Raw genomic sequence first — 16,018 nt, 5'->3', positions numbered from 1 at the left:
ACTTAATAGGGCCTACACATGCTTACCTTTGTGTTTCTGAGGCTATATATATATATATATATATATATATATATATATATATAATGTCTGGAACATAATACCCCTCCATAGATCTTTGTTTATTATATATAAATGAGTATCTAGAAATTTATATATCTATATGTATTTGAAGCATAAATCTTTGAGGATATGCCATCATTACATTTTTATTCTTCAGGTGTTTACTTCCCTCTTTTCTTCAACAGTTGGTAGTATTTCTCCTTGGGGAAGAGTGTGTGCCAAGGAGAAATGCTGTGGCAAAGTGCCATTCAGGCAGGTTTACTATTCTGGGCTCCTGAAGTGATTTGTTTCTTTGTTGCTTACAAAGTCAGAGATAACTATTCATATATATCAGCCTAGACTAAAGATGGTTGACAATGAGTGAGGTTTCTTCCAGGATTAAGGCCATTTTGACATCTATCAAGAAGATGGAATGGGAGTGCTAGAGGGAAATAGAAACTTAACACAGGTGGAAAACAAGAGTAGCCCACAGTCTTCTGTGTTTTAAGGGGCTTCTTCAATCACTTTCTGGTGACAAAAATGAAAGTGGTGCAATTGTTCTTTTGCAAAGGTGGACTCTTTTGATGTCTGATCACTTCTGGCTAAATGATTATTTGTATTTACCACATCTTTCCCCCAGGAGATGGAGGCCTTTGGCATTCAATAATAAGGCCTAATTAATTGCAATCAATACAACATGCTTAGTATGCTAAACAACACATATTTTTTTCTTTTATTTTTCTGGAAATAACACACACTTATTGGGAAAAATATACTCTACACAGCTAATATACCCTTATGCTGCTTAAGTACACAAGTCTGGAGCCTGCATTGAAAGATCGTGCAAAACTGCAATAGCACTGTTCTGCCTCTAGAGTTGGTATAATTTTTGGACTACCGGTGGTAAAAGCAGAAGCTGACCCCAAAAAAAAAAAATTAAACCCCAGAAATTTAAAATGTCAAGGCCACATTCACCAAGTAAACATTCATCTTTCTAGTTTACATTTGATGTTTTCATACCGTAGGGGGCACTGCCAAACAAACGTAATTCTATCGCGAGAAGGGAGAATTAGAAAATAAATACAACGGGGGTTATCGCAGAGCGTCACACGTTCTTTTATTTACTTTTCGCGACACAACTTAACAGATGTTTTACTTTAAAAACAAACAAACAAACAAACAAACATCGAAGAGGTCAGGAACCCTTTCCTTCCGTCACTTCATCTCACCTGGAGTCTCATTAGCTCCCCAGACCAGCGCTCGGCCCCGCGGTCAGGCAGCCTCTGGAGAGCATTCAGTAAACGGCGCGGAGTCCAGGCACGAACACAGGGTGAGGAGGGTTCGCCAGTCTCTTCCCCACCATGGTTCGAGGATTTTTGATACCTTACCAGTCTTCCCAGCTCGTCACTCAAGCCAAGAAAAGAGAGTAAAAAAGCAATAAGGGTGAAGAAAACGGGTAAGACTCCTGGCAGCCGCGCGCGCACGCGCGCCAGGACGAAACGCGGAGACTAGGAGGCGGGGCCGAGGCGCCGGGCTGGAGCTCCGCCTCCTTCCCCCTCACCCCACCCCCCCCCCGCGCAGGGGAGTGACTGACTCTCGCCAGCCCCTCCACGTCAATCAACCCTCCTCCTTCTCGCACTCTCTGCACCTTGTTATTAATCTCAATACCGATATCGCGCGGACGCCTCTCCCCCGGCCCTCGGGGGTGTGAACGTGTGTGAGCGAGAGCGAAGGCACCGAAAGCTAGCGTCTCTGTGCAGCAGCCTCGGGCCCGGCAGCAGCAGCAGGCGCAGCAGCAACCCCCGCAGCAGCGACAGCCCCAGCGCCAGGAGGCCAAGGCCAAGGCCAGGCTTTGCGCCGCTCTCGGAGTAATTGCCGCGGCTTCAGAGGCTGCGGGGGCGCAGCTTCCTCCGGCGGGGGGCCTTCGCGTCGGCGGCCGCGGCCGCGGGGCCTCTCCTGAGTGCCCAGGGTCACCGTCCCCGAAACCCGGCGGCGCGGCCCTTCGTCCCCCTCCCCGCCCCCAGTCCGTCTCCTCGCTCCGGTCAGCAGCAGTCTTCTTCGCCGCCGCCTCTGCTGTTCCTCCGGCGGCCCGGCCCGGCCCGCCCGCCCCGCGTCCCCTCCGGCCGGTGCCTCTCCCCCCGGCGGGCTGCCTGCATGTCTTTGCTGCCCTCAGCCCCGCCGCCACCGCCGCCGCCGCCTCCCCCGCCGCCGCAGCACCAGCACCAGCAGCAGCCGCCCCGCCGCCGCCGCCGCCGTCGCCGCCCGGACCCCGGCGCGCTGAATGCAGGTGAGGAGGGGGCAAAGGCCCTCCGCGACCCCAGGCCCCGTCGCCTTTGCTTGCCCACCCGCCCGCGAGCCAGGTCCGGGCCCTGCCTGTCGCGGCCGCTTCCCTTCGGGGCGGGCGGGAGTGAGGCCCGCCCGTGGGTGTTTGTGTTTGCGTCTGCGGCCGCGGCTTCGGAGGGGAAGCATCTGTGGGGGCCTGGTGCGCGCGCGCGCGTGTTTGTGTGTGTGTCTGTTTCCCCTGCCGCGGGGAAATGGCTGCTGTTGCTCCTTCTGGGCCAGAGGAAGAGAATGAGGTAGAGTGTTTTTGTGCCTCCGAGTAGAATCGAGAGTGTTGGGAAGAGGAGCGCGTCCCCGGGGAAATGAGGTGGGAGAGGGACAAATGTGCGTGTGGGTGTGCGAGTTGGGACCCTGGCCGGCGGGGAGGCTGCCTGAGGACCCAGAGCGAGTGGGTGTGTGTCGGGTGTGGGGCTGACCCGTATCGCTGTCGGAGGCGGCGAAGGTTCCGGGGTGTGTGTTGGGGGTGGGGGGCGGGGGTCAGCGCCCAGGGCCCTGGACTCTGGGGGTGGATTTCGTGTGTCTGGGACCCTCGAGTGGCGTGCCTCCCCCTACCCCCATTTTGTGGCTGAGGCTCCGGTGCCTCGCAGGTGAGCGCTGCTCGGGCTTCGACCCGGCCGGGGAGGGTGAGTGTGTGTGCGGCACACGCACGGCAGCCAGGCCGGGAGAGCTGCGGGTCGGGGCCGCGCCGCTGTTCCCGGGCCCGGCAGGAAGCGCGCCGGCCTGCAGCGCGGCCTAACCGCCTCGGCGCCCGCCCGCCAGCGCGCCAGCCTCCCGCCAGCCTTCTCGGACGCCTCCCGGGACGCCGGGCCCGCGGGGGCCCAGGGCGCTGCCTCGGGCCTGGGCAGGTGAGGGTCGGAGGCGGGACGCGCGGATTGCCGTCGCCTCGGCCGCCTCCGCGTCTGCTGAAGGGAGGCGAAGGCAAATTTTGGCGTTCGAACTGCAAGCTCTTCCCCTAGCCGACGGTGGGACCCGAGGGAAAGTGAATCAAAGCAGTAAATCTGGTGAATACGCGGTGTCCAGATCCCTTCTCTTCATCTTTCCCTGAAGGCTGGGTGGAGGGACTAAGTGCACATTTTCAGTCTTCGTTGCCTGTTTTTTCGTGGATAAGATATATGCATCTTTTTAAGATAAGAATTTTCTTGAGAGGCGGGGGCAGAAATGGAAGCTGGCTTCCCTGTTCTGTGGTGTTGGTGAGATTGGATCGATTTTGTACGTTTGAAATTGTTTTATCCTGCCTCCTAGGGGGAAAGGCGTGTACACGCCGAGCCGAGGAGGTCGTTGAGGAAGAGGAAGTTACTGTAGCTGTCATCGTCCTATTTAGCTTATAGGCTGTTTAGGTGGGTTGTTTTCAAGGAGTTTAGCTAAGCAGTTTGCACACGTTGGAAGCACAGTACTACATTTTAGGAGATACTACCTTATTGTCTCTACTTATCTTAATTGCCAATCAAGATAGTCGCTTACAAACAAGTTTTCGCTCAGTCTCCCAAACCTAGATCAAACAGCCTTTATTTGCTTACCCAGTGGGTGTTTCTGGAAGGCTGTTTTGCAGAATGGAACTGTAAAGCTCAACCTGCAAAGAGGTACACAGTGCATTTTAGACCCAAATATAAATTCGTATTTGGATAATTACTTGCTGATTTATTTTACTGCACCCTCTTTTCGTTTGCAATTAGTTAGCTCATCTAGTTAAAGCCCTATAGATAAAGTCATGATATAGATTTGATCCTCGCAGACCATGCTGTATATAATGGCCAGATAGCTCCATTTCTAAACCTGGTTTCACAAAGAAATGTTCCAGGCTGTTCACTGGGAGGGAAGAAAAGGAGTGAAGGAGAGCTGTTTTCTAAGACCATTGCAGGAAAAACAACACTTGTAGTTAAATGGAAAAAAGGACTTGTTTTACAGACCTCAGAACTCTGGCTGTGCCCTATTTCTTAGCAGTTTGACCTTAGCAAGTTACCTAATGTCTGTCAGCCTCTGTTTTCTCATTTGTAACAAGGAGATAATACATTTATAGTAAGGATGTCCTGAGGGTAGGATGAGAAAACTTGTTGGGCACATAGTAGATGCTTAGTTAAATATTCTTCTTCCTGCAGCCCTGATTGTGGGCATTGAAACACATGTTTAAGTACAAATACCCATTTGGTAACTGAGAACAATATTATGTAACTGTAAGTTAAAAAATCACAGTAGAACATTTTGGAGTCCTTCGATATACATAAGGTATATATAAACAACTCTTGATGTTGTATTTTGTCTTTTTCCTAGAAATAACACTATCATTAAAGTAGCCCACTACATTAGTTTATAGAGGCTATCTAGTCATACTTTTTTTCCCTAGTATTTTTGAATAGGCCATCGCAGTTTCATTACTTTTTATGAATTCTTACTATGTAGCCCTGGAAATAGTGCCTTAAGCTGTATACAGCACGTACATGCTCCCATACAGTCAAGCATTAAAATGGATCAAGGAATCAGAGTTTACCTTTATACAAAAGTGTAAGTGCCAAAAAAAATTGCTGTGTAATTCTTTTAGTTCATGTTGACTGATTTGGTAAACAAAACCCTCTTGGAATATTTTCCTGAATAGCTTAAGGAAAAATCCTCAATCAACTTTTAATAGCTTTCCATTTTTATTATTTTGTTTGGAGTCGTAAATGTGTTTTTCATTTCATTTTAATTGTATTTTGGTGGGAAAAAATGATTTGCAATTTAAGGTAAAGGCAATGGAGAAGTTGAAAGGATTTTTTTTTTCTTTTTTTCTTCTTTTTTTTTTTTTGGTGAGGGCAGGGTGAAGAGGATGTTGAGAGAAGTTTCATTGGTTTAAGTTTGTAATATCTATTTACTAATGCAGGGCTCCCAGTTAGGCCTTATTTATATTTATATCAGCAATGCTAAGATTAAAAAAAAACTAGTATAGTTCCAAAATTTCGACACTTTTGTGAAGGAGAGTAGAATGCAAAATATCATGGTTTTGTTAAAGTGTGTCTTATGGTTGTGTGTGCATTTACAATGAACAGAATTAATCTGCCATATGGTTATATTTATTTATTTTTTTTTTTAATTTTTTTTTCAACGTTTATTCATTTTTGGGACAGAAAGAGACAGAGCATGAACGGGGGAGGGGCAGAGAGAGAGGGAGACACAGAATCTGGAACAGGCTCCAGGCTCCGAGCCATCAGCCCAGAGCCTGACGCGGGGCTCGAACTCACGGAGCGAGAGATCGTGACCTGGCTGAAGTCGGACGCTTAACCGACTGCGCCACCCAGGCGCCCCCATATGGTTATATTTAAAGGAAGAATTAATTCTTCCTTAAGCATTATGAATGATAATAAAATGAGTAAATATACTAAAACTATAATTTTTAATACTTTAAAAACAATGAAATAGAAATTAATTTTGTCCTTAACTAAGGCAAACATCTGATATTACAAATTAAATATTATGAATTACAGTGTTTTAAAACACTTCATAATTTTTTAATTTGAGAAAATTGAAAACCTTTTTTGTTTTGGCTTTTATATTTTTAATGTTTTAAAATTTATCTATTAGATTTGAAACAGTTAACATACAGTATAATATTGGTTTCAGGAGTAGAATTTAGTGATTCATCACTTACATATAACACCCAGTGCTCATCCTGACCAGTGCCCTCCTTAATGCCCATCACCCATTTTAGCCCATCCCCCCAGCACCTCCCCTCAAGCAACCCTCAGTTTCTTCTCTTTATTTTAGAGTCTCTTATGGTTTGCCTCCCTCTCTGTTTTTATCTTATTTTTCTTCCCTTCTCCTATGTTCATTTGTTGTGAGGAAAACATTTCTTGGTAATCATGAAAGTACTGAATATTAAGACGTGGACAGTAAAATTTATTAACAGTGGAACTGCTCATTCTATCGTTGTTTAAAGTAATTATGTTACAAGAAAACCAAGGTGGAAAATTGTTTTAAAATTTAATGTTACTTAAATGGGCTTTTAAACAGTCTTTCCAAAACATCCCTTATAAATGTCTTTAATTAGGGGGAATTGAAATACTTAAACTTGTGCACATATTACTTTGGATAATGTTAAGTAGAGTAATAAATACATCAGAATTTCAGTGGCTTCACACATGTAAGTTTGTATTTTGCTCACGTGTAACAGTTCTGTGCAGGTGCTCCTGGTTAGCAGACTTGTTGCTTTCCTCTGTGTGGTATTTGAGGGACCCTGACTCCTTATATCTATGTGTGGTTCCGCCATTCTTTAGGGCCTTGGAGCCCTGCGTGTTGCTTACTGGCCATTTAAGAACTCCCAGACTTAAAGTGACCAACATCTGCCCACATTTGATTGGTGAGAAGTTGTCACAGAGCCTTATTGGAATGCAAGGGAGATGGGAATGTAGTCCCCAGATGGTGGACAGCTTGGGGCATTTCATGATGTTGTTTTAGATGGTAGCACATATTTATGAAATTCTGTCAAAAAGGTGAGTTATAATACTTAAAAATTGCTTTCCATCTTCAAAGAGTAAAATTGGGCCCGGTGGGGTGAGAAGGAAGGAGTTAAAGCCATAAGAGGAGGAAGAGCTCTTTTCTATGAGGACTTTGAATGACAAGTGAAATCATGCTATTTAAAGAGAGAAATTTCACAGAGAACATAACAATTGGATTTTATAACCTTTAGTAGGTCTCTCCTTTACTGTCTAGTTATCTACTCTCATTGTGGTCTACTGGGTTCTGGCTGTTGGAGCTTTTTTCTCTTTGTACTTTGAAATCCGTTGAATTTCAGTTTCTGGGTTATAGTTTCTTGGCAAACAGCGTTTTGAATTTTTACTTTCTATTAGGATAAAATATTATTATTAACTTTAAGGAAATTTTGTGGACCTTACTATGTTTTACTGTTTGCTGTTGCTGTTTTTGTAATTCTAAAGTCATCTTAATATACGTGAGACTTAACCCTGAAAGAACAATAAAATCATCAAATAAACAACAAAGGTTTAATTATTAACTTTGTGCTCATGTTTCATGATGAAGATATTACAATTTTCTTTAACTGCACTAACACTGAGCCTGTTAAGGGAATTTTATCTCTGGACAACTTTAATTTTAATTGAATTACAAGGTACTCTTTCATTACTTAGGATTATTGTAATGTGAAAACTTAGTGCTGTGTTCTCCTTCACTTATTTTTATTTTGAACAGTTTGGTTAGGGATCTATAGGAGTTTTGGAAGGAAGGAAGACTTTTGAGTAGTCTTGTTAACTTCTCCCTGGTACATATTTTTAATATTTTGCATTTTGAAAATTTAAGCCCTTATTTGAGGGCCCATTCTGTATCCATTATTATACTTGATTCTAAAGAGAAGTATGAAAGAACTAGAAGAAACCCTTGCAAAACTTGTAGGTTATGAGTAAAGGAGATAAAACATAGGATTTAGTTATTTCAAAACATTTAATGAACAAGCCCAAGTCACTACAGTATAAACTGTTTGCAGACATTCTGTGCAGGACTAACATGAAATGGAATGGTGGGTGGGTCAGGGACTACTTAAATTGAGAGAATTTTTTTGGTAACAGCTTTTTTGAAATAGAATTCACTTACCATAGAAATAGCCCATTTAAAATATGTAACTAGTAGTGTATAGTATATTCACAGTAGTGCAGCCATCACCACAGTTTTAGAACATTTTAATCACCTGAAATACAAATCCTGTATCCTTTAAGAGTACCCGCCCCTGCCCCCGCCGTTCTCCCATATGCTTACCTCTAGGCAATCACTGATCTGCTTTCTGACTATATTCGCCTATTCTGAACATTTCATACAAATGTAACTGTAGTGTAATATGTGGTCTTTTATTTATTTATTTTTTTTAACATTTATTTATTTTTGAGACAGAGAGAGACCCAGCATGAACGGGAGAGGGGCAGAGAGAGAGGGAGACACAGAATCAGAAGCAGGCTCCAGGCTCTGAGCCATCAGCCCAGAGCCCGATGCGGGGCTCGAACTCGCGGACCGCGAGATTGTGACCTGAGCTGAAGTCGGACGCTTAACCGACTGAGCCACCCAGGTGCCCCAGTATGTGGTCTTTTATTACAGGCTTGTTTCACTTTGTTTTCAAGGTTTCATTCATGTTATAGTACTCATTCTTTTTATGGTTGCATAATATGCCTTCATATGGATAAATACTACATTTTGTTTATCAGCTAATGGACATTTGGTTTGTTTTTACTTTTTGGCTATTATATAAGTAATTCAGGTATGAACATTCATATACAAGTTTTTGTGTACATAGTTTTTAGCCCTCTTGAATATATGCCAAGGAATGGAATTGTTGGATCATATGGTACCTCTGTGTTTGCTTGTTTTTAAGTTTTTTAAAAATGTTTATTTTGATAAAGAGCACAACAAGCAGGGGAGGAGCAGAGAGAGAGAATCCCAGCAGGAACCGTGCTGTCAGCACAGAGCCTGATGCCAGGCTGGAATTCACAAACTATGAGATCATGACCTGAGCCAAAATTAAGAGTCGGATGCTTAACCAACTGAGCCAATCATGCACCCCTTGTTTTTTTTAAAAATTTTACTTTTTAAGTAATCTGTACACTCACTGTGGGGCTCGAACTCACAACCCCGAAATAAAAAGTTGCATGCTCCACTAACCAAGCCAGCCAGGCACCCCATGGTGCCTTTATGTTTACACTTTTGAAGAACTTCTGTTTTCCAAAGCACCCTTACTGTTTCACATCCCTACCAGCAGTGTAGGAGGGCTCCAGTTTCTCCACATTCTTGCCAACGTTTGTTATATCTGTCTTTTTGATCATAGCTTTCCTAGTGGGTGTTAAGTAGTATTTCATTGTGGTTTTGATTTGCATTTCCCTAAGGATGCTGTGTCTTTTCATTTGCTTATTGGCCATTTGTATAGCTCTACCTATCATCTATCATTTATCTATGTACTTATATTTGAGAGCTGTGTATTCAAATCCTTTGCACATTTTTAAATTGTTATTTATCTTTTGATCACTGAGTTGTAAGAGTCCTTTGTATGTGTAGAAAGTAGTCCTTTATCACATACATGATTTGCAAAAATTTCCCCCATTCAGTGAGTTGTCTTTTCACTTTCCTGATGATGTCTTTTGAAGAATAAAATTTTTAAGTTTTGATGAAGTCTAGTCTAAGTTTTTGTTGCTTGTGCTTTTGGTGTCCTATCTAAGAAACCATTTACTAATCTGAGGTCATGGAGATTTATCCTTCTGTTTTGTCCTAGGAGTTTTTTTTAGTTTCGGCACTTACATTTGATTTTTGATCCATTTTGAGTTGATTTCTGCATATGACCTGATGTAGGGAGTCTGACGTGGATATCCAGTTGTCCCGGTACCATTTTTTTGCCCATTTAATTGTCTTGTTATTCCTCTCAGATCAGTTAACTATAAACATGAGGATTTATTTCTGGACTTAAAATTTTATTCCGTTGATCTATTTGATTTTCCTTATACCAAAGTACTGTCTTGACTGCTATATCTTTGTTATTGGGAAAGTGTGAGTCCTCCAACTTTGTTCTTTTTCAAGTTTGTTTTGGCTATTTGGGGTGTCCTTTATTTCCATATGAATTTCAGAATCTCCTTGTCAATTTCTATAAAGAAGTCAGCTGGAATTTTGACGGAATTTTGTCAAATCTGTAGATCGATTTGGGGAGCATTGCCTTAATACTGTCTTCCTGTTCACAAACATGACATCTTTCCATTTATTTAGATCTACTTTGATTTCTTTCAATAATATTTTGCAGTTTTTAGAGTCTAGGTTTTATACTTATTTTGCTGCCTTTATTCCTGAATGTTTTGTTCTTTTAGATGCTGTTGTAAATGTAAATGTTTTATCTTTGGGTTCATTGCAAGTGTATAAAAATACAATTGATTTTTGTCTATTGATCTTGTATCTTGTAACCTTGCTGAACTTAATAGGTCTAATACTGTTTTAGTTCATTACATAGGATTTTCTGTATAACAAAGGTCATATCACCTGTAGAGATAGTTTTTACTTCTTTTTTAATCTGGATGTGTTTTGTTTCATTTTCTTGTCTAATTATCTCGGCTGAAACCTCCAGGACCTTGTTGAAAAGAAGTGTCAAGAACAGATACCTTGTCTTGTTCCTGATCTTGGGGGAGAGCATTCAGTCTCCCACTATTAAGTATGGTGTTAGCTGTGGGGTTTTAATAGATGCTGTTTGCTAGGTTGAGGAAGTTCTGTAACCAGTTTGTTGAATGTTTTTCTCATGAAGGGATCTTGGGGCATTAGGGTTGTTTTTGAGGGAAATACGGAATATGAATTACAAAAGTGAAGATACTGTGTCCAGTAATGAGGGCCTAGCTTTCCCTACCCTCTTTTTCCTTCTTCCTTATTTCCTCCCCTCCCTACTCCTTTATGTTCTCTAATGTCTTCCCATTGACCCATATGCACATTTGGAGGGTTCTTAATCCTTTTCTGAAGATTTTCTGAATAACTTACATCCTTGAAGAGCAGTGGAGAATATTGTTTCTTTTGAAAAACATTCAGTAAAAATGGGATGTTTTCCCCTGATTACATTAATAGCTAGTTTGGTGGGGGATACAAGAAGCAGAGAGAATACTGAATCATAAATGAAGAACTAATCATAGAATTAAAAAGATGGGAATAAACTTTTGTGGTATCAAGGGTATGGTGTTTTTTGTTTTTAAGTTTAAGAGAGAGCGAGCATCCCAAGCAGGCTCTATTTTGTCAGCACAGAGCCTGACATGGGGCTTGAACTCACGAACTGCCAGATCATGACCTGAGTCGAAATCGAGAGTTGGATGCTTAACCGACTGAGGCACTCCAGCATCCCAAGGGCATGGTTAATGAAGAATTCCGTGTTTACTTTCAACCTGGTTGTTACCAGACTTTTCCCCCAAATATTTCAGCATGAATAGTTTTGTTTTTGTAAGTTTTCTAAAAAACTTCATAGCTTTCTTAGGAAATTTTACTCTGCAAAGTAAGGTTATGTTTCAGTGATGTGATTACCCTTTAATTTTTGGGACTTTAATCGTATTTATATGCAGTTAAATTCTGATTCGGTAAATACTTTTTATTTTATCTATTTAGTTTAAAATTTTAATGTTTATTTTTGAGAAAGAGCGCAAGCTAGCAGGGGAGGGACAGAGAGAGAGACAGAGAGACAGAGAGACAGAATCTGAAGAAGGCTCCAGGCTCTGAGCTGTCAGCACAGAGCCCAACATGGAGCTCGAACTCACAAGCCATGAGATCATGGCCTGAGCTGAAGTTGGCCGCTTAAGCACCTGAGCCACCCAGGTGCCCGTCAATAAGTATTTTTTAAAAATGTTATTTCTCTGCATGTTATAAGTCTCAGAAGTTAAGTAACTTTGGGTTTAGCCAAGAATCTTCCTGTTTACAAGTCAGAATTGCAAAGTGGTGATAGATTTTTTGTTTTGTATTCTCTTTTGTATGTAGTAGGATACATTTCATTTTTTTAGATCATGTTAAAATCTCATTGTAGATAAAAATTTATTTTTAAGTTTTTTGAAGAAATAAGTGGTTTACTTTGTTGTGAGAGACTCATCATTCATACTGAATAGATACCAGGTAATTTGAGGCTGTTCATATGTATTTATTAATAATAGAAATTGGTGACACCAAGTAGAAGTTATAGCACTTTATCTTTTATCTTTTTCCCCCAAACTACTTAGAGTCTCTAAATGAGTAGTGTAGATCAGAGTTCTATAATACTAATAACTATTCAGAGAATAGAACTAAATTTAGGGTATACCAACTGTAAATGTCTCTTTATACAAAGACTTTCTTGAGATCTTTATATATTTATGGCTGTGTGACCATAATGCTTATATTTAAAGGAAAACCAAAAAAACTGGCATGAATATGTTCTGTTATAGGTTCATATTATTAGTTCAGTCTTCTGCAACTTATGAAATAATCTATTGTGAATAATGTACCAAATGATAATGTTGAAACAGTGTAAAAATTTTAATCACTTTAAAGTATAACTTACTAATAAATAAGAAGCTTCTACTGGCTATCAGCTATTGTATTCAGGGTTCTGGGTAATAGAAAGTTTGGAATAGTCTCTTCTAGGAAATGAAACAGATATTTATTGAGCTACTGAGTACTAAGGTTTGTGAAAGCCATCCGCTTCCCTTTAAGTGTGTCATCTAAATTCGTTTTCGTGAAAATTCTGTGTATTAGAGTATGATTCTTATTCTACAGGTGGTTAATAATGTGAACCCTTGGATCCTTTACTTCCTAGCTCTTGGGAAACTTACTTCTCCATGCTTCAGTTTTCTCATCTGTAATGAGGAGATAATAATAGCTCTTATCTTACAGGGTTGTGAGAATTAAATCAAGTAATACCTATAAATTTTTTTTTAATGTTTATTTACTTTTGAAGGAGAGAGAGAAAGAGTGTGAGCAAGGGAGGGGCAGAGAGAGAGGGAGACACAGAATCCGAAGCAGGCTCCAGGCTCTGAGCTCTCAGCACAGAGCCCAGTGTAGGGCTTGAACCCACAAACCGTGAGATCATGACCTGAGCCTAAGTTGGATGCTTTACTGACTGAGCCACCCAGGCTCCCCCCCCCTCCCGCCAAGTAATACCTATAAAGTGCTTAGAATAGTATGTGGCACATCTGTAGTAACAAAACAAAACTAAAAACAATATATGTTAGCCATTACTTTTTTTTTTTTTAATTGGGAGCCATACAAGTTAAATAACTTGACTCCAAACTGCTCCAAAATAAAATTCCTCTTTTATTACTTACACATATAAGGGATTTACGTAAGCAATTTATTTACGCCCAGATGAATAGTGAGTATAAGCAGTATATGCTAACTGACAAAAACTATTAAGTGCTATAACATACAGAGTACATATGGGTTGGTAATCTACAGGGATAAGGAGGAGATAGAAGTTGATCTCACCTTTATGGCTAGGATAAGGAAGGAAAGGAAAATGTAGTAGAACACTGCAGCATCCATTTTTGTTCTTTTAACTTCCATTCCTTTGTATACGTCATCACTAGAGAAATCCTTGAAAAATTCATTTGGCATTGCTTAAATCCCGTTCCTAAAATCCTTTAGTAATAGTAATAATTACTATTTTTTGGTTGCATACTGTGCTAAGGGACTTATATAGTGAATATCTTGGCTTTGTGGGTCACATTAAGATCTCTGTCCTATATTCTTTTTTTTCGTCGTAGTTCTTTATTCTTTCAACAGTCCTTAAAAATGTAAAACCATTTACTGCTTGCAAACCAAGCTGTAGTTTGCTGACCTCTCTGCTGGGAGATTTACATGATTTCTTGTTAGAATCTTGGCAAAATTGATATTATTAATCCCTATTTTATAGTTGAGGAAACTGAAGCTTAGAGAGGCAAATTTGATGAAATTCATTTAGCAAGGAAATGACAGCTCAAATTCAGATTTAGGTCACTGGAATTCCTAAACCTGTGTGCTTTCCAGGATATCCTGCTGCTGCTTATTTCGTTTAGAAGAAAGTGGAGATTTCATAGGATTATATGTAAGACCCATTATGATCTTATCCTTGTGTACTTCTCCAGTTTTATCATTTATTACTCCTCTCTCCTGAACATATTCCCTAGACTTGCCATGTTGAGTGACTGATAGCCCAGTTTATGGTTTGCATGTGCCTATAGTATCGTACACTTTATGACTTTTTTGATAATTCACCTTAGATAGTTTCTACTCTAGGAAACCTTGCCTGATGATTGTTCTAATCCTTGCTTTAGGCCCTTTCTGTGCTTCCGTAGCATCCTGTGCATTCCTTTTTCATAATAATTTACTGGGTTGTCTTGTATTTACCTGGTTTCTGTTTCTACTTTTCTATTAAACTGTGAGTTTTTAAGGGCAGAAGTACTTCACTTTGTAGCCCATGTGTTTATAAGGGTTAAATTCCTCCTACTGTGTATCAGTGTACTGAGTGTTTAGTATATATTAGGGGCTTAGTAACTGTTTACTAAATAAATGAATAATGGCATTGCAAATGTAGAAATTACATCAACAAATACATAGTAGCAGAAAGACAAGTCCAGGTTCAAGTAGGAAAGAGAAATTTAGTTAATTTCTGGTTAATTTCCCTAGCTTCAGTAGAAACAAGGAGGCTGATAAGGCAAATTGGAACATGATTATTAGGGAGGGGTTTGAATGCCTAGGTAAGGAATTTTAGTTTTATCCTAGGTTCAACTCTGGAGCAACCAAGTGGTTTTTACATCTGTAAATTGAGATTCTCTTATTAATGACTGAATTTTGTTATAACGTTGTTTTAGATAATACTTCTAGGGCATAGCTATATATTTTGATTACTCATAATTATCAGTACCACTGTTAAACACATTCAGAGCATTGGGTGTTTTGAACAGGTTGGTGGCAGGTTGAAATTATTTAAGAAGTTATCTGGTTGAGGTATGCAGAATCATTTGAAGTCAGAATGGGAGGAGGGAGGCTCTTTTTTAAAAGAGTTAAAATGCAAAGTGATTAAGTCAAGAAATAGATCTGTGTCAGTTGGGATAACTAAAGCTTTTAATAAAATGACACTGGTGATTGAATATGAAGGAAGAAGTCAGATGACTGAGAAACCAGAAGGAGGAGACAATTTGGGGAAGAAAATTATGAATTCAGTGTTAGAAAAATTGATTAAAATTGGAATGATTTCTATTTTTGCCTGGATTTAGGCCCTAATTGCTTTATGCCTGAGTAATTAGAATAGCCTCATGATTGTTGTCCCTTTCTGCCTCTAATGGATGAGTGGTATATTTGGATATGGGTGGATGTTTTTGGTATAGACCCTTTTGCAGAAGGCTGTAGAGCCTTTTTAGAACAATGATTTTAAGCGAATAAAAGAAAATAAGATGAAAAAGGAACATGTTATATTAAAATACTAAAATATATAAAAACATTTGTGATATTGATATTGTGCCTTTTTGTCAATACATTTAAATTACAAGATCTAAATAACTATTATAATTTTGAAGTAGTGATATATATATATATATAGAGAGAGAGAGAGAGAGAGAGATAGGTGATATCTCGAGATATCTGTAATAACTAATAACTTACGTTAGTGACCAAAATTACAGGTACTGCTAATATCATGGTAGGTGTTTTAGCTCTAATTGAAAGAGGTACTAAATTTTCATTAGAGATGAGTAGAAGTGGTGATGTAATTTTTTTTCCAGACACCAGGTTAGTAATCTTTGCTTGTATTATGTTGTGGTTTCAAGCTATTTGTGTATTTTTGTCATAGTACTATGCTATTTTTTTTTTTTTCAGGTGGCAACATTTTTTCATGTCTGCTTTTGGAAATAATATGTGCTCCCTAGATAAAAAAATGATACTGAAGACCATAATTTCCTGGTCATCTTATCTCATGGGAGATCAAAGACTGTTGGTAGTATGAACTGTTTTCTGTTTCTAGGCAATATGTACAATATATAACCACATAAACGTCCATAACTTACATGATTTTTAAATTTGCTTTCTGATTTAACAACGTATTATGGCCATTTTTTTGATCAGTAGATCTGCCCCATGCTTTTAAAAAAAATACAGCATTTTTTAAAAAGTGAGATACCACCATATTGCAAAAATCACTATTTTACAGTGTATACTTCAG

The 16,018-nt window shown here is 40.1% G+C and overlaps 1 protein-coding gene across 3 annotated transcripts in view; it reads left to right on the top strand.

Annotated features, from left to right (window-relative positions):
- Positions 1 to 1,765: 1,765 nt before the first annotated feature.
- CNOT6L (CCR4-NOT transcription complex subunit 6 like) overlaps positions 1,766 to 16,018 on the top strand; it is a 120,249-nt gene continuing 105,996 nt past the window's right edge. The window contains exon 1 of one of the 3 annotated variants that reach the window (XM_047091873.1): positions 1,766 to 2,326. Coding sequence is in view for 2 of the 3 variants with exons in the window: in XM_047091874.1 (XP_046947830.1) it covers positions 2,682 to 2,686 (5 nt within the window). In the remaining variant the exon portion in view is untranslated. Of the gene's footprint in view, positions 2,327 to 2,506; positions 2,687 to 16,018 lie in introns of those variants that run through there. The other 2 variants (XM_047091874.1, XM_047091872.1) reach the window with 2 other exon arrangements.

The sequence above is a fragment of the Lynx rufus genome, unplaced genomic scaffold (genome assembly GCF_022079265.1).
Source record: "Lynx rufus isolate CCGP_SWC_20201006 ecotype Redwood Valley unplaced genomic scaffold, mLynRuf1.p SCAF_3, whole genome shotgun sequence".
In the NCBI taxonomy this organism is placed as follows: Eukaryota; Metazoa; Chordata; class Mammalia; order Carnivora; family Felidae; genus Lynx; species Lynx rufus.
Note: the sequence above shows the minus strand (reverse complement) of the source record. Positions and strands in the feature narration are given on the sequence as shown.